The following is a 25,720-nucleotide window of genomic DNA, read 5'->3' as shown; positions in this document are numbered from 1 at the left end:
TAATTGGTACACCTTGCGGACATGCCTGTGCATTTTCGGAGTGAAACCCGGAGGATAGAGAGACTTCTCATTGTCCACCCCAGTATTGATCATGAAGCTTTCCCTCTTTTCTAGCCCCTTAGTCAGCAATTGGGACAACTGATTCATCATATTCCTTTGAGACTCTAGCACTTGGTCTCTCATATCTTGTCGTATCCTCATCAGTTGCTCTTGCATTTGCATTTGTAACTGATCATGTATCTCTCTTTGAAGTTGTTTAAGTCTTTCCAATCTTTGGTCCAAATCTTTTACCTTAGCATGAGTACCGTAGCGATGCTTGGTTGGTAAGTTTTTATCGATTTCCAGATTAACTGAAATGATTTCAATTAATTAGGGTCCTTTTGTGAAAATCTAATACAAATGATGCAATGCTATGCAAATGCATGGAATGAATACAAAAGAAAGAAATGCGTTGATTCTGAATTTAATTTTATTAGAACAACTTTTCTAGAAAACAAATTACTTTACATAAAACGGATTACATATGCGGCCTTGCCCTCTTGTTCTAGGCAAAGACACCGATTTCTTTTCTTTGTAAAAGCCAAATCTCGCAAGCTTTCAATAGATGCCCCCACTAGCTCCTTTTGCTTGATTCAGGCCGCGACTTAATACTCACTTATCCTTCAATGTTCGTTAGATCTTTTAAGAAAGTTGAGACGTGACGTCTTTCGGATAATCTTTATTGACTTGAATCCTCAGGTAAAATCCTATTTTTCTCCGCGAACTATCAGCCTTCTTCCGTTGTGTTTACTTGGACCATATTCAGACAACCGTATTATAATTCACTTTATCAAAAAATTCGTTTTCTTATGACAAACTGTTCTATTTAGCAATCAAATATGTATCAACACCTCCTTTCTATGATGATGTAATGTAATGCAGTCATAAACAAAATAGACAAAATACGTTAGTACAGAAGAAATAAGTAGCAAATAGAGCACCTACTTGGGTAACCACTAGAGTTTGGAGTGGCTCTACCTAGGGTGGGCTTTTAAGGCTCGCTATATGCGGTTTAGTTCTAAAGACAGGGTACCTGAACCAGCAAATTCCTCAATCCTCACCCATTATAGGCTTATGTGGATCGAGTTCAATTCAGGGGAATACATTTCCCTATGGCCATGCGGAGGTAAAAATCTCACGAAGACATAGGTACGGATGTATCCCGGAAGCAGTCTACTAGCCCATGCGGAGGTGAAAACCTTACAAAGACATAGCTTCTTACTCCCACTTAAGAGGTGTAACCACAACGGTCATGCAATATGCACTGCAACATGACATAAAAACTCAAAACTCAAAAACATGAATAAAATGATGGAAACCATAACACCAATGAAATGCAATGAGGATCGTGTATTTAAAAACTAAACTTTTAATTTTCGACAAAAGGACATAAAATAATCAATTTTACGGCTTGACTCTCTTATTGTCCCCAGCAGAGTTGCCAAGCTGTCGAAACCATTTTTAGTTTAAAAAAAAATAGGGGTCGACTTTAGAACGAGGTATGGAGTCGCCACTGATCTTTTCCGAGGTGTGACCGGATCACCTTGATCATTTTAATAAAACATTTTAATTTATTAAAACAATGATTTTGGGCCTACGAAAATCGAGGAAAAGGGTTCGGGAGTCGGTTACGCACGAGGAAGGGTTAGCACCCTCGTAACGCCCAAAATTGGTACCAATTGACTAATCAATGTCCTAATATTGAAATTTTGAAAAAAAAATTAAAATATGATCCTCTTAAAAATGTGTGAACAAATCAAATTGGATTTCAAGATTCACTCGTTCAAGAAATAAAATACCACATCCAGCACGTTAGGACACTATATTTTAAGCCTCCAAAAATTGAGATCACCTCATAATTTCTAAAACAAGCAACGAAATCTTAAAAGGGTATCCCGTTATTTGGTCAAACGGAAAAAATCGAAACCCAGCACGATTGGGCACGATTTCTCAAATTTTCCAAACATGAAACATTGCCTTGTTTTGAGGAATTTCCAAATAAGCAATTATAGAACTGGCTCAAAATATATTTGTTCGGTTTACTTTAGGGTAAAAAGCAATTGATGTTGGGCAAAAATTGGAATTTAAAACAAAATATATATATATAAAAGAAAATAAAAAAAAACAATCATACAAACATAGTATTGAGCATGAGATAAAAAGGAGGCAATAATATTACATGAACAATCAAGAATGATACAAGAACACGAAGAACAAATTAGGGAACATGCAATGGCAATATAGACTATATAAATACAAACGTTAATAGTTATAAGCTAATGAATTAAAAGTCAACTTAAAAGAAGTTCCAAGTAAATTACTCAAATAAAATATCAAGTTTAAAAATAAAATGAACAATAGGGAAGAAAGGAAATTTTAAAAGAACACTACTATAAAAGTAATACAAAGACTTTAAAACAAATAATGGATATAAAACTTTTAAATAAATAGAAAAATATAAATAAGTAATATATTAAATAGTAACATACGAATGAATTTTAAAATAAATGCCATAAAATAAATAATTTACATGGAAATTTGAGATGTATCAAAATAAAATATAAAAATAAATAATATAATAATACATAAATGAAATTTCAAAAGATTAAACAATATGCAAAGTGATATATGTACAACATTTAAGTAAATAATATATGAAATGAATAAACCTAATATAAATAATATATATATAAACAAAAGTAATGATAATATACGAAAGTGTTTGGAAGAAAAACAAATATGCACATGGAAAAAAACAAAAACAATGAAATCATCAAAACAATACAAAATTATATGCTAAAATAATATGCTCTTATTTTTAAAGGGAAAAAAAATTTATTGTAAGCACAACAAAATCAAAGGGATTATTTATAAACAAAATTAATTATTTAAACAAAATTGTGAATCGAAATAAGACGCGCACAAATGCTCGGGGATCAAAACTAAAAATGACCCAAATCACCAAAAACACTACCCAGGCGCGGACCAAACTGAAACAACGCGCAAACTTCTAGAGAAAAATAAAAGAAACATAATAGGGACAGATTAAAGGTAGCTCAAAATAGGAAGGACTGGCCGCGAAATTACCCATTTAAAGGGAACATGCGCAGAACCAGGCTGTCCATGCACAGGCAATCTCTTTCCCTTCCCCAAAAGCTATTAAAATTAAACATAACCTTTATTTTTTTTTAAAAAAAAACATTAAAGAACTTTTAGAAATCCCAAATCCCTTTTTTTAAAACCCCTTTTCCTTAAAACATTCACCCTTTTGTTTTTTGAAAAAAAACTTAAAAATTTTTTAGATGCTCTCTCAACTCATGCACTCATCTTTTCCTTTTCGTCAAACACCGCCTCTGTCAAAGGTCCCACATGCCATGGCCACCGACGGCACGAGCACAACTCCGGTAAGACCTCTCTCTTTTATACTTCATCTTTGTTTTGGATCCAAAAAAAGGAAAAAAGGAAAAAAAGGAAAAAAATAGAAATAAATTACAGTAAATGATCACCTTCAAAATATTCTTCTAGTTGTTCTCTACTGATTTTGTATTTCTTTTTGTATCAAAAAAACGTCCCTTTTACAATGAAAAAACAAAGGCTTTATAGCCAAAATACAAACTGTTTCTGCCTATTTCTTTGCTCAAGTCGCAGATGTTGTGAAATCGTGGAGGAAGAGTGCACGATCGTGCAACGTGCGAGCTAGGAATCCGTTCGTGGGTGTTGAAGCGTGGGAGTTGCGGCGTGGGCAAATGGAACCCTAGGGTTTGCTATATTTTGAAAATATTTAGGTCATTGGGCTTGTAATCGGGCCTTTTAATTTTAGTGATTTGGGTCTGTATTTTGGGCCGAGCAAAATTTGGGCCCTACATCTGCCTTTAAATAAAAAATTTAAACAGATTTATTGGAATCAAATTAATAAGATAAGTTTTCAGCTAAGGAAAATAAATTTGTGATGGACTAAAATATCCGCAGGCCCAACCGATTAGGGCATTCCGGGTCGCCAATGTCATGCAGGTGCGCCCCAACCCCATCGGGTTTGGACCAACACCTCTCCTACGCGCGAGGCAATATTACAAACTTAATCTTTCAATTACTTTTTAAGAGAGTTCACATATATAAACACATCCTACATTTGATATTTAACCAATGTGGGATCTAAGCCTTTTATTTTTCCTTAATAATATTTCCAAGTAGCTTACTTTGAGCATGAATTTCTCATTCACCACTCAACCATTTTGAGCATACGGTATACCGTTGTAAAGGTCTCATGGAGTAGAATATGAAACCATAAAAATATGATTCAACTTTCCATCTTTAACTATTAAGAATATGCCTCAAAGTTACCATAAAATGCAATTTTTCCAACAATAATATGTATGAGTAAGGGTTAAATCAATTAATTTTAGAATTTTGCTTTAAAGTCAATATTGGGTCTTTAAGTTTAGTCTTTCAAGGTCCTTCATATGTTAATATTTGACTATTATTAAAGTTATTAAATTAAAAATTGAAAAATAATTTGTTAATATAAAGTACAACCTTATGGCTTAAGGAGGCAAATTATATGAATACAATTTGGCCAATGGGACGAATATTATACAACATAGACCCCAAATCTAAAATAAATGATAATTTATATATAAAATTCAAAAATTTAAAAATTTCAAGGGGCAGTATCCATCCCTGCCTGTAATAGAACAAAATTATATATCCTCCAATAATGTATTGACTACCTTAGCTTTTTGGGTAGATTCGGTTGAGTTTGTACTAAGCTTATATAAATAAATGTATTATTTATACTTATCCAAGTTTGATTTAACTCAAAATATCTGAGTTTTAAATTTTATTTAAACTTGTCTAAATTTATAAATGACTAATCCAAACCTATTTTAGACTTATCCATATTATTTTAAAAATTATATACTATTTTTAATTTAATATTTTTATTAAAATTTTAAACATAAATAACTTCATATTTTTTTTAAGTGAGTATTTGGTACATTGAACATTCAATTTTCTTAAAGAAAATTGACTGGATTTTATAAGACAAAAATAACTGGAAAAAAAACACAAAAGTGACAACTCACAAAACAAACACTGGCCACAAAAACCCAATCCAAAGAAAATCAGAAAAACAAAATCCAAAAGATAACGAAGCCCATAAAAAACACAAAAAAATAAAACGAAACGCGCAAAGACATTTCCCCAGTCTGCAAAGTAGCTGGCACCCACTCCTTAGAAAATATCCAAACCCTCAAAACTTGTCGGTACTAGTTTCCAAAACCAGCAGCCTTCCAAAATCAAAACCATTTACTGCCCATTCCTCTCCCCAAAGCCTATCTCTTCCTCTTCTGTCAATCCGGTTGCCTCCTCCTCCTCCTCCTCCTCCTCCATAATCCATCATCGACGACCACCAACACACTTCCAATTAGGTAACTCTCTCTTCCATTCTTTAAGCAATTCATGGCTAAACTATGTGCTAGGATATTAGCAAATCTGGGTATTTGTTTGAACATGATACTATGAAAACTCTTTTTCAGCTGTTGTATTTCTCAAATAATCGCCCCTATCACCGATTCATCTAGAATGTCTGACTGACTTTTTTTAATAATGGTTCTTGCATCTCCTTCTATGGTAATTGATGAGAGGCCCAGATAGGTTCCCAAAAGCAACGCCTGAAGGCAAGCATATCCTTCCGCTACAAACGGCAATGCGATCTCCTTGTGCAATGTCTATTTTGAAGCCAAAATCTCACCTTGAGAGTTACGAACAACCATTCTCGATCCAAATTTCGCCAAACTTTGATTATAAGCCGCATCAAAATTAACCGACAAGTAAATGTTGGAAAGCTTTGACTATTTCATTTTATAATATTATATTTAGAAATCACTGTACATATAATATAAATGGAGAAAATAAATATTTGACGTGTAAATATTATATATAAAGAAAATATATAAATAAAAATTAGTTGATGTTTATATTATATATAAATGAGTTATTAATTAAAAAATTAAAAGATGAATTAAAATAAAAAATTAAAAATAATATATTTATTAATTAAAAATTAAAAAAGCTAGAAGCGTCAAATAAAAATTATAAATGTGTTTAGAAAAGGAGAATTGAACTTGATTTTAAGGATGAAATTATTATTATTTAACTATTTAATTAGAGAAGTTAGGAATCGAACTTGAGACTCAAAGATAAAATGATTAACATTTAATTATCTAACTAAAGAAATTAAATATATTAAAAAATTTAAAATTACAACTTAAAGGAAAATGTATTCAGCTGGGATAGTTGGACGTGTTTTCACATACTCTTTCTAAAAACGACTTTATTTCCTAAATTTTTAAAAATTGACCTATTTAACCAATAATTTTTTTTTGCATAGATGACAAATTTAGCTTTATTTGGTAAATGATTAATTGTAGAAACATTTATGGTATAATTATTTATTAATCAATTAAGCATAAGAATAATTAAAAAATATTATAATCATTTTATCTTTTCAAAATATTTAATAAATATAGAAAAACATATATGCATTATTGTAAAGTACTATATAATTAGTTTTTCTATTTTAGTTGTATTATTTATAAAATAATGATAATAATTATATATATAAAGGATATTTAAGTTTATTATATCTAAGTAATTAGCTTAACATTATTAGTAATTTATGATTATTTCACGAGAATAGCTAAATTAAATATACTTTAAAAGATATGTCCTTAAATTTCAACAATAATATTTAAGAAATATTCGTAAAGTAATTTGAAAAAATTGTTAGCAATCAAAATATCCGCACTTAATTAGGCATAAGTAAAGGAGAACTCAAATTTGGTAATTAAAAGCTAGAATTCGTATAATTTTTTTTCTAGAGTAAAAATTGTTAGGATTCAAAAATCGAAGTAGTAATATTTGTTAGAAATAAAAATATAGAAAAAATCCTAGATAATTATTCACTAAAAATGTATTTCTTGTTATCAATATTTTAATATATACCAATACTTTTCAGTGTATCAATACCATCATATAAATCGTAAATGCATAAATTTGATGGACCAAAAAATCTACGGTTCCTAATAGAATAGGTAACAAAGCAACTTTGCCACTTACTGTCACTAAATCATAGCCTCCCCAAGTTAAATTGGTGCTCACGTTTGCATTAGGAGCCATTTCACCGAGTCTTAAAATATGGGTGTTTTGTATCCATTTAGTAAAGACAGATTGTAATTTTATAGTGGTATCTGAAAACATATCTTGCTGACCCCCTAAAGTGCTCATAGTATTATTATGAATATACAAACCAAAATTGTGAAAGTTTAAAAATATACATGCCCTATAACATTCTGATTTTGGGCCTAGTCGGAACAGTAATTTTGGGATCACAAATCCAATGAGAAAAATTTATTTTTATTATATTTTTATGGTTTAAAATTTCACGGAATGATTTCGTGAAAATTTCACTCGAAAATTTTGACGTTTGGGCACTCAATTTAGTCAAAAGGACTAAATCGTAAAAAGTGCAAAAGTTGAGTTCTACATGCTAGAGGTGTCCAATTGTTATAAAATTTTAAATTGAAGGTCCTTATATGGTAATTAGACCATCGGTTAAGTTGGTGGACAAAAATGGACATGGTTAGGCATGTTTCCAAAGTTTTTCATTAAGGGCATTTTGGTTATTTAGTTATTAAAATGAATTAAAAACAAAATTAAAAGTCAATTTTTGTCCATCTTCAACCTCTTCGCCGAAACTTGCATGGAGAAACCATGGCTACGGTTTTTCAAGCTTTCAAGCTCGATTATCAAGGAAACGAGGATTGGACCTAAATCGGGTGAAAAAGGGAAAATCGACGGTTAGGTTCCTTTTTGCTATTTTGGTCCCGAGGTAAGTTTTTATGGTAATAATAATGCAATATCATGCTTGAATTGTAATTATCTATTATTATGGCATAAAATGTATGATTTAATATATTAGAAGTGATGATGAATATGATATGGAAAATGTGATGAATGTTAAATTACTATTACATGAGTTGTGTGAATTGCTACACGGTTGTACCCGCAGAGATTTCGACAAGTAAGTTCATGTGATTAAATAAGCATGATATTCATGTTATTGTTGTTACACTTGAAATCTATTTTGCTATGGTTGCATTGATTTATATGTTAATGATATTGTGTATGGGAACGTGATGTACCCATGAAGTAATCGATAGTTCAAAAGTTGATAACATGTGATTGGATGATTGAATATAATGGAAATTTGATGAAACATGATATTTCTTTGAAACGAGTAAGTTTGTATGTAAATAATATATCGATTCTTTTTTTTTTTATGTTAGTATCTTTTGTTATTATATGAGATGTAGCTGCTTATAGAATGATCATTTGATGTAAATTACAAATCGAAACTGACTAAGAATGAATTAGTAAAATGTTGAAAAGTGAAGAATTTCCCGGTTGGACCTTCGAAATAGAAAAGATACGAATGATCCGTTGTGAGAGCACATGTGTAGTACTATGTGCAGGCTACTATGTGTTTAAGACGGTTTTAGGTCACGTGTGTAGTACTAAGTGCAGGCTACTACGTGTACCAGATTGTTAGGTCGCATGTGTAGTACTAAGTGCAGGATACTATGCGTGCCCGATAGCTTCGATCACGTGTGTAATACTAAGTTTAGGCTACTACGTGTACCAGATTGTTAGGTCGCATGTGTAATACTAAGTGCAGGCTACTATGCGTACCAGAGAGCTTCGGTTACAAGGGTGGTAGTATGTATAGGCCACCGGGTATCTGTTATTATTCCGATGAGTTCAACGGGAAATTTACTAAGTGAAAATACATATGAACATGACTATGTAATGAATAAGTGAAGGTTTGTGTGTGTAAACTAATGAGAAACGTGCTCGATATGTGATCAAACTTTGGTAAGATTGATATGGAGTAAGTGTTATAATGAAAGTTACTACAAAGAAAACATGAAGAGTGAAATTTAGTAATGAAACAGTTTTGGACAGCAGCAATTGTGTGACTTTGAAAAATCACCAAAAATGGTGGAAATAAAATTATAAGTTGAATAAGATATGAAATAAAATCTTATTGGGTCTATTTTCATGTTTGGAAACGGTGTAAGCAAAAGAATTTCAATTTATGAGATATTTGAATTTTTGTGAGACAGAGTCAGAATGATTTCGGAATCCCCTGTTCTGATTTGGGAAAATCATTAAAAATTGTAAAAAAAAAAATTATGGGTTATAATTTATATGCTTAAAATACTTAATGAGTCTATTTTCAAAAGAAATAAACGAGAACATTATCCAAATATTTTATGAAGAGATAATTAATTTTTAGTGTAGATGGGTCGGAACTGTCGAATAGCGAAACAGGGGAGACTTTGAATAATAAAATGTAATTATTGGCTTGACCAAAAATTCTGAAAATTTTATGGTAAGAATATATGTGAGTCTAGTTTCAGGGAAAATTAACGGATATTAATTTGGAGTTCTGTAGCTCTGGATATAAATAATTTAATCACTGTAACTCGAGAAAACAGCTTGACTGGACTTTGAATAAATAGAAAGAATTTGAAAATAGCATATTAATAAATTGCTTATTATTTTTCATGCGAGCTTATAAAGCGTAAAACTTACTCCCTCCTTTCTATTCCTTAGTGTTCTCAGGTCGGCTCGGGGTTGGAGATCGTTGGAGGCAGCATCACACTATCAAGCCAATACCTTTGGAGAATTTATACATAAGTTAGAAATATCAAGTGAGTGGCATGTATAGAGACCTAGTTTTATAACATGTGTTATTATAATTTGGCCAAATGTATTGACCTATATTGAGCTATTGATTATGACTTGTAAATCTAGCTATTCATGTTGTATCTAATAATTGTGATGTGAATATGTCTGTTTGTCATGCATGGTTGGTAATATGTCATGTGTTGTTGAATGCATGTTTTATAACCAATCGAGGTGGTCATGACCATGAATTAAATGTGTAATGTAGAAATAAAATGATAATGCCTTGAACATGGACGTTTGATGGATAGTTTGGTAACCATGGTACAATGGTATAAAGTGAGAAATAGTAATAATGTTAAATTGAATATGGAATTGGTGTAGAATGTCTTAGTCAAGCATATTGTTTTATACATTTGAAATGTGGACACTATATAAAGTTATGACTTGGTTAGAAGGTTATGCTTGATGATAAGTTGGAATTAAATAGACATGAAGATAATTATGGTATAAAGGTATAAGTGGTAAGGTATTTGATAAAGCCAAATGAATAAGATATGGTGTGTCTAGACTTGATTTAATGTGAGAATGTGTAACACATGTATGTTGATAAGTAAATGAAATGTCTGCATCATAATTGAGGATGTTGAATGCTTCTGGATCCATGTTTGTGTGTGTGCATGTAAAGGGCGACAAAAAGGCTTGGAAAATAGCCTATGTGCTGGCCACACAGGCAAAGACACGGCCGTGTGTCTCAGCCGTGTGGAAAACACGGTCTAGCACACGAGCGTGTGACTTGGTCGTGTGACCCTTATTTATTTGCTGACGTCATAAACAGAGAGTTACACAGGCTGAGGACACGGGCGTGTCCAGAGCAACACGGCCTACCCCCACGGGCGTGTGACTCTCCAAAATATGAAAAATTTTCTAAGTGATGTAAAACTTTCAAAGGTTCTCGGTTTAGTCCCGAACCTCTTTTAAAGTATTATTTGAGTTTTGTAGACCCAAATAAGGGACTATGTACATATGATTGAATATTTCAAAATATGAATGTAATTTTATGGTCGAGTTTGCATGATTGATAGCATTTAAGTCCAGTAATGCCTCTTATCCTGTCCCGGCATAGGACACGGGTAGGGAGTGTTACATGCTCAGTTGAGACGTATGTATTATGTTATTAAATTTTTCGGAATTAATTTCTCGAGCAGTAATAATACAAATCACCTTAATTATCATTATATGATTTTAAAGATTTTTTCCTAAATTTAGTTAGTTGATTGTAGTAAATTGAAATGTTTTTCTTTATTAGAATTGGAAGAGGAATAATTTAAGACTCTTTTTGTATTATTTGTCATTATACGCCACAATGGATTACATTACATAACTGTCATTTTAAATTCCTATAGTATATATATTAGATATGAGGTTACAAAAAAGAAGTTATGTTCACATTATAGTTTTTACAATTAGGTAATTTACTCTTTTACTCATTATTTTTAATTTTTTAAGTTATTATATCTTTTGTTTAAAAATTTTCTTTATAATTTTTATATGTTAAATATAAAGTTGATTTCAAATAAATTATTACTTTATCTTAAGATTTTATTTAACCCAATTAACTTTTAATTTTATAATTTTAAAGTTAATAAATATTAAATTATTAAGCTTAAAATAGAGTAGACACATATTAATAGTATTTATCAAATTAAATTTATATTTTCAAATATAATAAGAGTTAACTACATTCATTATTTAAAGTTGATCAACAATAGATACAAAATTACAAAAAAAAATAAAAATTGAATATTAAAAATTTTAACATTAAAACAAATTAATTTAACAATACATATCAAATAAATAATCTGTAAAAATTATTAATAAATATTATTTAAATTATAATATATTAATATTAATATTGATGAATTTTTGTATTATTTTAATATTAAATATTTTTAAAATTAAATAACATTAACATAACCTATTCTAAATTACTTAATTTTTAAAACTATTTTGTAATTAATTTGTTTTTCAATTTATTAATTATTTTTTAAGAAATTCATTAAAATTTTAAATATATATTATAAATTTAATATACACAACTGACTCGTAAATTACACAAAAATACAAACTAGTTTACGATTATAATATCTATACTTACTATTATTTAAGCTCTTGACTGAGTTGGTATCACCTTCAACCAAGGTCACCAACTTAGTTAAGAAAATTACAAAATATCCTTTCATAATTAAAATTAGTTATATTATTCGAGAGTACTTTAATATTTTATTTAAACCTGAACTAATTGCATTAGTAAAATCTTTAATTTACCACACAACTAAAACCTTATTTTAATATATTTATACATTTTAATTTTATTATGCACACTTTATTATTTCTATCAATATATATATATATATATATCTCTATACTATTAATAAAACCACTAACCGAGTTGGTGTCATGGGTTAACGAGTACCAACTTAGTTAGGAAATAACTAATATACCCTTTTATTAAATGACTACTACTATTATTTTGGCGATTATTTTGTCTTTTCATACTTTTATATTTTAAATAAAAGAACTAAAATTAACGTATCTAAAAATTAAACCCATATTTAATGGATTTATAAGTAAATTCTTAAATTATCATTGCACCTATAATAATTCTTAAGTAAACTTTAAAAAGAAATTACTTTTAACATAAAATATTTTCTCTCCAAATTTGTGTATATAGAAAATGTCATCGACTGAATTAGTGTCACAATACAACTCAACTCAACAATAACTTACAAATGATGATAACGCTATGATAAATAATTGTGGTGCAATTAATATTATTAATCTAAAGTATTTATATGTTTAAATTTCATTTTACTCACAATTTAATTTATTTTTATTTTAATATTGTACATATTTCATGGGTTATTACGATTAATTAGTTTCAAACCATATATTAAACACACATTTGTGTTCTAAATTCCTGGTTTTCACACATATATACGTGTGATAAGCTTCTAATATTAATAATGTATTTGAATGAATTGGTGTCACAAGTTAACTCGATAGCAACTCACAAACAATTTAATCTAATTTTTATTTTATTTTAATATCATACATATTTCAAATGTTATTATAATTAGTTTCAAGTTATACGTTTCATTATTTATTATATGTTATTTTTAAACACACATTTGTATTCTATATTTGTGGTTTCCACATATATACACACGTGCGTGTGACAAGATTTCTAGTCATCGTAATTTTAATCGCATTTTAAAAATGTTGAGTTTTACTTCTTTTAAGTATTTGATTGAGTTGGTATCATCCATCAATCTATCAATTAAGTCTCAACTTAATTGTGAATTATCAAAAACTTATTATTTTTAAGGCAACATATATTACTTTGAGAGTGTTTTGTCTTTTATATTTTTACATAAGATCTATAAAAATATTTACACATAATGATATTTGAATCTAAGATATTATAACTTTCAATGTCTTAATGTTACCATTTCAATTTAAATTTCATCTTATTTATTTATATATATATATATATATATATATTATAAATTTCTTATATAATTTTTTTAACTTATGTGTACCATAATTTAATATTACCCTTTTATTAAAAATGTTTTAATAAAAAAAGTCAAATTATAAAGAAATTACACCAATAAAGTTTAAACCTTGGATTATTGATACATCAACACAAGGCTTTAATCACTACTCCTCGTTATTGAAAAAATATAATTGATTAAACAAATCAAACTAATTTGACTTGACTTGAATTACTATTTAATAAATACAACCTATTATTTAAATTTAATTATAAAACATAAATATTACAGTTAAAAATGTTATGAAACACATTTTGATCCAAGTTTAAATTCTATTATGTGTATCTTTTGTTTTGTTTTATATAAATTACATAAAAATACCTTGAATAATATATTTTAATTATTATTCAACTGAGCTGATACAATTCAATTAAAGACTTGATATATTAGTACAGAAAACAATAATTCAAGTTTTCTATCCCATTGGGCCGAGCTAAACCTTAGACAAGTAAAATTTTTACAAAATAAAGCCTAACCCAGTCCGTTAATTTTGCTTGCATCTCGTAAAATCGGAAGCAAAACTCAGACATTTAAGGCAAAAAAAGAAAGAAGAAGCCATTTCTCATATAGGTTTCAAATTTAATTAAATTATTTACTTTTTAAGCACAATGAGCCATTACCCTTAAGAATGAAGGCATTACCTTGAAGTCTCTTGGAGACTATAGATTGCTACTGCAATCACATTATCTAAGCTCCTACAAAGAATTGGACAAAACTGCCTCTTCTTCTGCACCGAATCCGAAGCAATCAAACATGTCGAAGCAATAACAGAATTGTGCACTGAAATCCAACATTTCATTGAGCTCAATGTCATCTCTCGTGAATTAACGGTATCTTCATGGTCTGCTGGAATATCGTATCTGTCAGTAATGTTTGGTTTAAAACTAAATCCAGCAATGAACAGACACTCAAACTGACTGGCTTTGCCTGACCTCCTAATATGGCAGTTTGATGACAAACGTTGCAGATGCCGGTTACTTCAAATGTGGCCATTTGATTGACTCTGTTGATCTCTTCTTCATGTTCGGTGTACCGGAATTCTCTGCAGAATCGTGCCACACCATCTCCATCTGATAAGGACAAAGCAAATCATGTGGTCATTAGATAAACGACTTCAAGATATCCATGTTTTCAATTTCTCACAAAGATTAATCTTAGATCAACAAAAACAAGAAGGGAATTATGGGAAATGGAGAGCCGGTAATTAAGTAGATAATTTCTATAGCTAGATTTAGGGATGATGAGAAATTGGAATGTGTCCTCAATAACAATATATAGGGCTTTGCCAACAAACCTCTCCAACAATTACTGTGTCGCCTTCTTTCACTCCGAGCTTCATGAGGGACCTATTCACTCCACAAGCCTCCAGGACATGTTGAAACCTCTTGTCGGAGTCGATGTATCTGTTAAATTCACATGTTATGAGAAAAAGAAGTAACAATAACACCTCTGCATTGATTTGGAGCAGTTAATGTAAGCAAAAAACATGCAATGATGTACACATATAATAACTGTGGTTGAGAAAACTTCTTGTGGTTGCAGTTTATGATGTCGAAGAAATACATTACCTTCTTACCTAGACTTTTTCAAATGAAAAGGATTCATTTCCAACAGAGAAATGCATACGATCCATTTACCTATGGAGAACTGAATGGCTTACATATCGGTTCCTACAGTTTATAGAATGAACATGCACCATTACAAGAGAAGTGAATTACAAATCAAAATCAAATAAATCGTTGAGCAGTTGACGAGGCCAAAGGAAATAAGTGGGTTTCAGACTCGATTTGTATCATTCCGGTGCATACAGAATCTATAGATCCAATCCTTCAAAATTAACTATAGGAAAATGTTTGTCATATAAGTGAAGTATGCATATTGAGGCCTTGAAATTCAAAATTCATCCTCTGCATTGCCCTAAAGGTTGCTTTCTTGTCTGACTTCTCCAGCATCCTTTCTTCCTTTAAAAACTTAAAAGGAAAAGAACTGGAAAAGAAAGACCAGAGATGATAGAATATTAACGTCCAAAGTGCTAATTAAGGGCAAAACAGAGGGAATTAACTGAAATCCATGAAAGTTCATTCTAGGAATTTTATTTACCATTACAGTCTAAAGTGCTGGCTCGGAACCGATAATCAATGTTTAAAACGCGTTCAAGACAAAAGTCAAACTTCATTGTACGGAAATACTATCCGGCTAGTTGCATGACTGACGGGTCAAATACAGTTTTAGTGCAGAATGATACTAATTTAGTATCATATGTCCTACAGTTTATAAGATGAACTAAGGCAGAACAGTCTTGGCAAGTACCACTGAAGTGATACAAACATGATAAACTAAGATAGCATGCACCCAGCAGAAAGACATTGATAGCAAGTTAAGAGAAGAAAAAGCGAGCAGTACAAGCAAGCATCAATAAGAGTTATTAACATACCGCCAGTTTGTCATTTGAACAAAGCGTTGCAACCCAGCTCCATTTACGTACCAAGTACTGCAACTACCATCACGAGTTATCTCAAACTCACTAATAGAGGAGCTACGCTGCTTCTGTACCATATCAGCTACATGGTTCAAATCTTTTGGATCTTCAAAACCTAAAGACAGCTAGACTTGTCAACAATAAATGCAATGGATTCACGATATGGATTAAGATTCACAAAGTACAAAATGAAAATAGCAAGGATGTTGGTCATAAGGAATTTAATTTTAAAGATAAAATTAACCTTTGAATCCCTCATTGGATTTTTTAGTTTCTTGAAGAAGTTTGTAGGCAGCACTGATAACTTCATGAGTTCCCTCCCTTTTTACAGCACTCATGCAAAATGTTTTGATTCCAAGCCCTTCCAACTTTTCCTTAAAAGATGGCGAATTCTCATATGCCTCTGGAAGGTCCATCTTATTGTAGGCAACTATAAATGGCTTTTCAGCAAGTTCTGGGCTAAACATTTCCAGCTCAAGGCGAACTGCATCAAACTCAAGCTCTGGTTGCTGTCCAGAGCCATCAATGACATGTACCTATGTAACCAAAAGTGGAAACAATTATAAATAAATTTTAAATAAACCATAAGAAGGCATGAGAAGCAATTATAAATTAAGCCTTGAAAAGCATGTTACAGTAGTTGCAGTATATGAGAAGAAGTCCATACCAGTGCTGAACATCTTTCAGTATGCCGTAGAAACTCATGACCTAAGCCAAAACCCCGGTGTGCTCCTTCGAGTAAACCAGGAAGATCGGCAACAACCATGGTAGAATCATAGTCAAATGAAACTACACCCAGATTGGGAAGCAAAGTTGTAAAAGGATAATTTGCTATTTCCGGTTGAGCAGCACTTATCACACTTAGGAGAGTGCTTTTTCCAGCATTAGGAGCACCCACTATACCAACATCTGCAACTAATTTCAGCTCCAATTCCAACCACCTGCTTGAGAATACCAGACAAAAATAAACAAAAAGGCATCATAAGCTAGTAATTGCTCTTAGTTTCATAAGAAAGCATTGTCAAACTACTGTATGACTTCAAAAAGTTGAACTGCTAGTCTATGTTACTCGAAGCCAAGTATGAATATCTGACATAGGCATGATTAGATCTTTCTATGATTTGGAAGATTCTAGAAAATCATATCCCCATACCCTTGCGTTGGACACTAGTATTGGACAGGGAACTTCAAGAAAAATGAAAAGTTTAAGTAATACAGCTAGTAGCTATGTTACTCGTACTTCGGTGTGATTGTCGTGCCTGACAAAGGTAAGGTAACCTTTTTTCAAAGTTCTTCCATGAATTTAGACAATCTTTGGAGACCATATCTCCATTTCCATGTTTGGGAGGGTACTTTTAACAAAAATAAGAAGTCAGAGCAAAGTTCTAGTACACAATTTATTATCCATAAACATAGCTTCTGAAAGCATGCACCTTAGTGATTGTCCAGACAACCATGACAAAATCAAAATGAAACAAACTTAAATTTCGGTTTTCCCTTTTTTTGGTTGCGAAATTGGCTTCTTTGATCCTTCCAATTGTTTGAATGGCAAGGACATATTAAACAGTATAAAACAATCAAAATACAAGAAGTGTAATGAAACCAAAACTATAAGATGCATTGATCATTCAAAAGCATAGTGGTACTTAGTAGGGGAGCTTGACAAGGAACTCAAAGCTTAGCTTGAATTGCTTTTAAAGTTTGAGCTCGATTTGAGATAAAGAAATTGCTTGATTAAACTTGTTTACCTAATAAAAGAGTTCAATTCTCATGCTCGATTGTTAGATTATGAATAGAAATCTATACTGTTAAAAAAAACTCTATTAACTTGCAGGTGGCTCAAGTCAAGTGTTAGGATATTCAAATTCGGCAGACAAGATAAATATATATATATATATATATATATACTAATTTGAAATTTTCTGGGACCAAATCCGAATAACTTAGGAGCGAAAGAGAAAAGGGAAACTCACATTTCAGGACCCTCTTCTCCATTCTCAGCAATCTTAGGCACCTTATTGTTGCCGGACTTAAACGACGCATTCCCTCTGCCACCTCTTCCACCAGGCAACAACAACGCTCTTTGCCCCGGATACAACAGCTCCAGCAACACTTCATCGTTCCCGGCCTCTCTGACCACCGTCCCCGGCGCCACTTTCACCACCACATCCTCCCCTTTCCTCCCACACATCATCCTCCCTTGCCCGTGTGCTCCTCTCCCCGCCCTGTAATGCACACAATTCCGAAACGGTAACAGCGAATTCATCGCTCCGTCAACTTCCAAATACACGTTCCCTCCTCTCCCTCCGTCGCCTCCCGACGGTCCCCCTAACGGCACGTACTTTTCGCGCCGAAATGCAACCACTCCATTCCCGCCATCCCCTGCTTTCACGTAAATTTTGGCTCGGTCGAAGCATCGCATAACAGCCGGTACCCCTTTCTCCTTCAATTCCAGTCCCAAATCATCAAACTCTTCTGGTAAATTTATGAGCTTGCCATCGGAATCGTAATAATAAACCTCCTCTTCCCCTTCTTCCTCAAAATCCGAACTTCCATCACCATTGTAAAAATCTACGATTTTTCCATCGAAGGTTTCGTCCTGAAAGCCCAAACTTTCATTTTCTTCTTCTTGTTGTTCATTATCATCGTCATCGGTGTCTAGCATTTCAGCTTCGGCTTCAGAGGAATCATTGTGGAAGGCGAATTTCGCGACATCGGAATCAGAAAGCTTGATTTCATCAGACTCGTCCGAAGAGGGAACTTCGAACTCGAAATTGAAATCTTCCTTGGGAGGAAGGCGAGTGTAAGTGGTGGCTTGGGCACCCAAAGAAGAAGAAGAAGAAGAAGAAGGCGGAGGTGAGGACAAAGAAAGAGACTTGAATTTATTATTAAGTTTTTTGGGTTTGAATTTGGGGTTAGGGTTTCTTTTAGGAGAGGGTTTTTGAGTTCGGGATCGAGCTTGAGCTTGAAGTTGAGGACGAGAAAAGAAGCTGGCGGATATGGTAATGGAAGCCATTTTTTACTGTACAAGTAAGTTAACGCCTAAATTCCGAGAGGTTTTCAAGAGGGTTTAAGAATTGGATAAGGAATGGCTTATCCGCCACGTGTCCCTGATTTCCCTTTCAATCCCAGGCTTCTGGATTTTGGAGTTAAGGCCCAATTCTTAAGTTCAACCATGTTTTTGGACTTATTTATTTCACTTCACCAAATTAATATACAAAATTGCTAATTATTTTTTAAGTATATATTACTTCATAACAAAACTTAAAATTTTGTGCTTTTAACATTTTCCATAAATTGTAAAGAAAAAACTTAAATTTGAATATTACTTGAATTTAAATATTAGAATTATGATATTTCAATAAAAAAATTCATTATTAATATTTTAATATATAAAATATAGAACAATTAAAATGAATTATTTGTGAAAATTAATGTGAATATATAAACTATATTCTAAACATTAAAATATAATCATTTTAAATTAAAATATTATATATCATATATTTGAAATATATATCAATAATAAATTAATTGTATACCCCATATAAATATTACACAATGTATTAGATTATAAATGAAGGCTAAATATATATATATATATATATATATATATTGGTCTAAAATAAACATTTACATTAAAATTAACTGAAAATTTGGTTCAATATAAAAGGATGTCGTAGGCATCAACCTTCAAATGCACAAAAGTTCACTCAAGTAAAATCACCAAGGCTTGAAAATTGCTCCTTATATGTGCATTGATTTCCTTCACGATAGATATGCTTGAGTGAGGCTTGCTCGAAATTAAGCATTAGTGATCTGTGATCATAAATTTACACAGCAAGCATCCTATTGTTAGTGTTGATAAAATTCACCTCAATTTCAGCGTCTTCTTCAATTTCTAGCCAATTAATGCTTTTTTGAGAAGTTATTGTTAGGCCATCTCGAAGAGTCCACAATTTGGCTTCTACACTGGTAATCGATGGTAAGTGTGTATAGGACCCTCTCTCCCATTCACCCTTCCTTGTCCCATTTGACTCAAATCATTTAGGGGTAAAAGTCGTTGTCCCAAGTTCCCTGCCGAAGCAAAGAACTCACCTGCTTTGGTCACAACTTATCTAGAGAAATGTTGGGATTTGGACTAAAACAAAGGAGAAATGAAGCAAAGAGAAACGAATGCAAAAATGATAAAAAAAAAAACTGAATTGCATTATTGATTTCATTAAGTCAAATATATGAGTTACAAAGTAGTTACCTAATGTATAACTACTTCCATTAATTACATTGACAAAATATATAGCTCATCTTGCACACAAAGTAAAGCTGACTTATCAGCCAAAACATCACTTGAATATCATTCAAATCAGTAAACTAATCTTATTGATTCAAATAGAAAAATTACAAAAGAACTAAGCTAGTTACATATTAAACAAAACATAGCTACTGCACTATTTAAGCTTCAAAACTTCTTTGTTGTTGCATTGCAGGCCAAAGTTCAACACTCCTCATTAGACTGTATGCAACAAACACCAATATTCCTTCTTAACTTGTCAAACTTTGAAGTACTAAGAATCTTAGTTAATATATCAGCAAATTGATTTTCAGAGCTGCAATGAATCAAATTAACTTCCTTTGATTATTCAGCCTCTCTAACAAAATGATATTTAATCTTAAAGTGCTTTGTTTTGCCATGAAACACAGGGTTTTTTGCTATGGCAACAGCTGACTAACTGTCAACTTTAATTTCAGTAGCTTCTTTTTGGCTCTCATTTAGATCACATAAGAGCTTTCTTAGCCAAATAGCTTGATTGACAGTAGCAATAGCTGCAATGTACTCTGCTTCTGCCGTTGATTGAGCCACAATTTGTTGTTTTCTTTAACTCCAACAGAAGACCCCTGAGCCTAGAGTGAAAAAGTAGCCAGATGTGCTCTTCATGTCATCAATGGACCCTGCCCAGTTACTATCAGAATACCCTATCAGCTTGAGTTCTTCAGTATTCATAAATTTTACCCTATAATCCAAAGTTCCTTTCACATATCTAAGGACTCTTTTGGCCGCCTTAAAGTGAACAACATTATAGCAATGCATGAATCTAGACAAAAGACTAATAGCAAACATGATATCAGGCCTTGTAGCTGTCAAATGGAGCAGATAACCTATAAGACTTCTATACCCTCTTTCATCAACCTTTTCATAGATGTCATTGCTAGTTAGCTTTTCACCTTGAGCCACTAGTGTGATAACAATTTTACAGTTTGTCATGAAAAATTTGTTTAAGATCTTCAAAGCAAAGGCTTGCTGACTTATGAAGATAACATGATCATACTAATTTACTTCCATGCCAAGGAAGTAAGTAATTTCCCCTAAGTCAGTCATTTCGAAGATATCCTGCATCTTCCTTTTAAACTCTTCAATCAACTTCCTTTTTCTTCCAATTACCAACAGATCATCTACATATAATGACACAATCAGCAGGGCTTCATTCTTGATTTCTTCACATAAATAGTAGGCGCACCGATACTCTTCTCAAACCCAAGCCTAAATAGATATGCATCAATTCTTTCATACCAGACCTTTGGTGCCTACTTCAAACCATACAAGGATTTTTTAAGCCTGTAACCTTGAACCCATCTGGTTGTTCAATGAAGATTTCTTCCTAGAGGAAACCATTCAGAAAAGCAGACTTAACATCTAATTGGGGTACTCTCTATTGCTTTTGAGCAGCCAAGGCAAACAAAAGCCTTATAGTATTTAACCTTACAATTGGAGCAAAGGTCTTGAAGAAGTCAAAGATCCATCAGCATTGTACTTAACCCTGAACATCCACTTCACACCAATAATTCTCTTCTAGACTGGCCTATCAACCAGTTTTCATGTGTTGTTCATCTCTATTTTAGCTTTCATTGCTCTTTTCCAACAGTCATCTTTAGAAGACTCATCAACGTTTGTAGGCTCCAGCATTACCACATCATATCTTTGATAAATGTCAATGATGGCTCTTGTTCCTCTAACAGGTATGTCATTGAATCCATCCTCAATTTGTTCTTCCTTTTCAATTGGTTACATATCATTGTCTTGTTGACCTTGTTCACACAAGCTTGCATCTGTACCATTCCAATTCCATACATTTTCCTTATCAAATTTCACATCATTACTCACCATGATCCTTTTGCTGGAGGGATCAAATACCCTATAACCCTTCTTTGTACTGCTATAACCAACAAAGATCCCTGGCACAGACCTTATTTCCAGTTTGGTTCTCCTCTCAGCCTGAATAAGTGTATAACAAACACAACCAAACACCTTTAGGTAAGAAACTGTTGGCTTATGTCCAAACCAAGTTTTAAAAGGAGTCTTATCTTTGACTACATTGATTGGTAATCTATTAAGCAAGTACACTGAACAATTCGATTCTTTCTTTCACAAACATCATTCTATTGAGATGTATAGATAGTTGTCATCTGATGCTGAATTCTAGCCTGCTCACATAGCTTCTAAAAAATTTCTGACAAATACTCAGTGCCATTGTCTGATCTCAAGGCCTTTAGCTTTCAACTTGCTTGATTCTCAACTAAGGCTTTGAACTTGCTAAATACTTTAGGTATTTCTTATTTTTGTTTCAGAAAATTCACATAGTAGAACTTTGTGTAATCATCTATAAACAACATAAAGTATCTACTGTCACTTAGAGAAGAGGTCTTTATTGGTCCAAAAATATCAATATAGACCAATTGAAGCTTGTCTCGAGCTCTCCATGCCTATTAACTGGAAATGGTAGTCTCACTTGCTTCCCAAGCTGACAAACTCACAAACTCTATCTTTGACTTCAACCCTGGACATATCTTCAACAAAATCCAATTTGTGTAGCAAACTAAGTGACTTATAGTTAACATAGTCTAGCTTTTTGTGCTATACACTAGCCTCGTCATCCAAACTAGCATAAGCCTTCATTTTTAATTGATTCACATCCAACATAAAACATCTCTTAGTCATAACTACTGTCACTAGTTTTTGACCAAGTGAGTCCACAAAAACACAAGACTTATTCTTAAAAGTAAGAGAGTAACCCTTCTTAATTAATTGATCACTACTAAGTAAATTTTGGTCTATGTCAGGTATAGAAAGGACAACTGAAATTGTTTTGTTACTTGAATGTGTGTTGATTACAACATTGCCTCTGCCTCTGGCCTCAATAAAGTTTTCATTCCCTATTTTGACTTTAGAGACAAAACTGTTGTCAAGGTCTCTGAAAGATCCTTCATCAGATGCTATATAATGAGTGCATCCACTATCTATTGACCAATATCTTCTGGTATTACTTGAGGTTGGAAAACAAGATACAGTGAAGACATGCTTCTCTTGAGCTTGAATGTCCTTAGCAGCTTGAGCTTGGTTCTACTGCTGAGTTTGTGCCCTTTTTTTATTTTTGTAGACCTTTTCAATGTGACCAAAATGCTTACAGCTCCTACACTGAATATCAGGTCTGTACCAGTAGTACCTTTTTAAGTATGTAGACTTCTTACAGTGAATGCATGGTGGGAACCTTTTCTTCTCATCATCCCTCTTTGGTTTCTCCCTTTTGTCAAGCCAAGGTTTCTTTCCTTTATAGCTCGAACCTAAGCTTTCTATGGTTTTTGCTTGGAAAGCTCTTTCAGGATACTCCTTCAGCCTATTGGCCCTTCTTTCCTCTCGTTCATACAGAGCATTTATCAACTTTGACAGTGAAATGGTTGATAAATCCCTTGAATCCTCCAATAATGCGATCTTTTACTCATATTTTTCAAGAAGGGTTGTAATGACCTTCTCAACAATTGTTCTGTTACTGAAATAATCTCCAATGAGTCTGATGTTAACTGTGACCATGATTCTGTTAGAGTACTACTTAATGGTTTCAGACTCTCTCATCTTTAGATTCTTAAAATCCCTTTTCAAGTTGATCAATTGCTGCTGCCTGGTTTTATCAAATCCTATAAACTCTTCTTTTAGCCTCTCTCAGGCTTGCTTTAGAGTGTTACAGGCAATTATTCGAGTGAAAATCATATCATAAACTCCATTTTACAAGCATGACATTGCTTTGTGCTTCTAGTACAATCTTCATTGTGTTGTTTAATTTGTGCTATGGTGGGGTTGGCCTTCAATGGAGGTGGTTCTGTGTCAGTCTCCACCATATTCCATAGGTCATGTGCTTGCAGGTAAGTCTTTATTTTCACTACCCGTATGTGGTAGTTTTCACCAGTAAAGATAGGTGGTGGTGGTGGTGATGGTGAAAAACTCATGTTGCAGTAACAACAAAAACAAACAACTTCAGTTTTTATCTCTTTAAAGTCTCTCTCTCAAAAAAAAAAAACAACAACCAACAATAAAGGCCCTCAAAGATGACAGGCTCTCGATACCATCTGTTGGGATTTTGGACTAAAACAAATGAGAAATGAAGCAAAGAGAAACGAATGCAAAAATGATAAAAAAAAACTGAATTACATTATTGATTTTATTAAGTCAAATATATGAGTTACAAAGCAGTTACCTAATATATAACTATTCCCACTAATTATATTGACAAAATACATAGCTTATCTTGCACACAAAGTAAAGCTAACTTATCAGCCAAAACATCACTTGAACATTATTCAAATCAGCAAACTAATCTTAATGATTCAAATAGAGAAATTACAAAAGAACTAATCTAGTTACATATTAAACAAAACATAGTTGTTGCACTGGTTGAGCTTCAAAAGTTCTCTGTTGTTGCATTACAGGCCAAAGTTCAACAAGAAATTAGCTTGTATTAGCTTATTTTCGAAGACAATAAAGTTTATTTGTAGCTCGATTTCCTAAATAAAGAAACAAAAGATAAGATGCATGAGAAGTCTATGTTTTTTGTGATAAGTTTTTACTTGTACATTTTTTCGCAACTAATCCACCCATGAAAAATTTGCTTAAGATAGACCTATATTATTGAGATTTAGTGTTTTCTAGCACTGATTACTAGCAACACAATATTTATTCAAATGTTTTGTTGGTCCTGATGTGTTGAGCATAGAGGACGGTTGGGGTTGGCTTGTACTCCTCTCTTACCAAGAAACTCGATAGTTGGAAGATCCTCATGTACACATTCCCACAAGAAGAACTTAATCTTTGGGTGGAATTTTAGCTTTCCATATCTACGTCCATCTTGATTCTAGTACGCCATTTTTCTCAAATTTGAATTCTAAAAAATGGACAACATGCATTCTTGATTGTGAACTCACCATTGTTAGAATAGTTCCAACATAGTGAGTTTTTCTCAAAACTCATCCTAGATACCGATACTAACAATTTTTTCAATGACCTATCGAGGAGCTGGGGCAAAGGCAGAACAAATTTTTAGGGGGCAGAATGAAATTTTAATTTTTTATGGTATCTTTATAATTTTTAAAAGATTAAATTGAATTTTTATAATTTTAGGGGGGCTAAAGTATAATTTTATCTTTACTAATTTAAAATTTTAAAAAATTTAAAGGGCCTAAATGATAATTTTTCATTTTAGGGGGCCGGGTCCCCTGCCAGACCCCCCTAAATTTGCCTCTATTAAGAAGTTCAATTGAAACAGAGATGGTCTTATCTCTCAAAGAAAAACTCTGTTCATCCCTAGTTCCTAATTACTATTGATCGTATAGGACCTTTTCCAGACTCAGTCCAACCGTCTAACCAAAAGTTTACCGTCCTTCCATTCTGAACTTGCAATTTCAAACCTTTTTCCGAGATAAAGCTAGTATTCTTCAAGAGTTTTCAAGTTAATGAGGCATTTTGAACTGGCTTATCTTGATTTTTTCCCTCAAAATATTTTTAGAGAAGTAC

General features: G+C 32.4%; 1 protein-coding gene and 3 long non-coding RNA genes across 10 annotated transcripts; 3 read left to right on the top strand and 1 right to left on the bottom strand.

The window, feature by feature from the left end:
• The first annotated feature begins 2,945 nt into the window (after positions 1-2,945).
• On the top strand, positions 2,946-3,982 carry LOC128282529 (uncharacterized). Its single transcript, XR_008272826.1, has 2 exons — positions 2,946-3,443; positions 3,634-3,982. It is a non-coding gene; the product is annotated as an uncharacterized LOC128282529 (long non-coding RNA).
• A 1,040-nt stretch (positions 3,983-5,022) lies between these two features.
• LOC108488412 (uncharacterized) lies at positions 5,023-5,968 on the top strand. Its single transcript, XR_001871752.2, has 2 exons — positions 5,023-5,465; positions 5,680-5,968. It is a non-coding gene; the product is annotated as an uncharacterized LOC108488412 (long non-coding RNA).
• Positions 5,969-6,724: 756 nt separating this feature from the next.
• On the top strand, positions 6,725-10,077 carry LOC128282364 (uncharacterized). Its single transcript, XR_008272623.1, has 2 exons — positions 6,725-7,927; positions 9,715-10,077. It is a non-coding gene; the product is annotated as an uncharacterized LOC128282364 (long non-coding RNA).
• Positions 10,078-13,932: 3,855 nt separating this feature from the next.
• On the bottom strand, positions 13,933-18,984 carry LOC108486915 (GTP-binding protein OBGC, chloroplastic). 7 transcript variants are annotated; one of them, XM_053020761.1, is made up of 8 exons: positions 17,856-18,981; positions 16,550-16,823; positions 16,127-16,418; positions 15,838-15,997; positions 15,041-15,073; positions 14,698-14,806; positions 14,336-14,473; positions 13,933-14,263 (listed from the first exon to the last, which is right to left on the bottom strand). In XM_053020761.1, exons 1-7 carry the CDS (start codon positions 18,896-18,898, stop codon positions 14,378-14,380), a joined length of 2,007 nt encoding a protein of 668 aa, XP_052876721.1. In that variant the 5' UTR covers positions 18,899-18,981; the 3' UTR covers positions 13,933-14,263; positions 14,336-14,377. The 7 variants fall into 7 exon arrangements, 6 of the variants coding, with proteins under 6 accessions (XP_052876721.1, XP_052876722.1, XP_052876719.1 ...); XM_053020762.1 differs by having other exon boundaries at positions 13,933-14,249; XM_053020759.1 differs by having other exon boundaries at positions 13,933-14,246; positions 17,856-18,978.
• Positions 18,985-25,720: the final 6,736 nt, after the last annotated feature.

The sequence above is a fragment of the Gossypium arboreum genome, chromosome 10 (genome assembly GCF_025698485.1).
Source record: "Gossypium arboreum isolate Shixiya-1 chromosome 10, ASM2569848v2, whole genome shotgun sequence".
NCBI classification, from domain to species: Eukaryota; Viridiplantae; Streptophyta; class Magnoliopsida; order Malvales; family Malvaceae; genus Gossypium; species Gossypium arboreum.
Note: the sequence above shows the minus strand (reverse complement) of the source record. Positions and strands in the feature narration are given on the sequence as shown.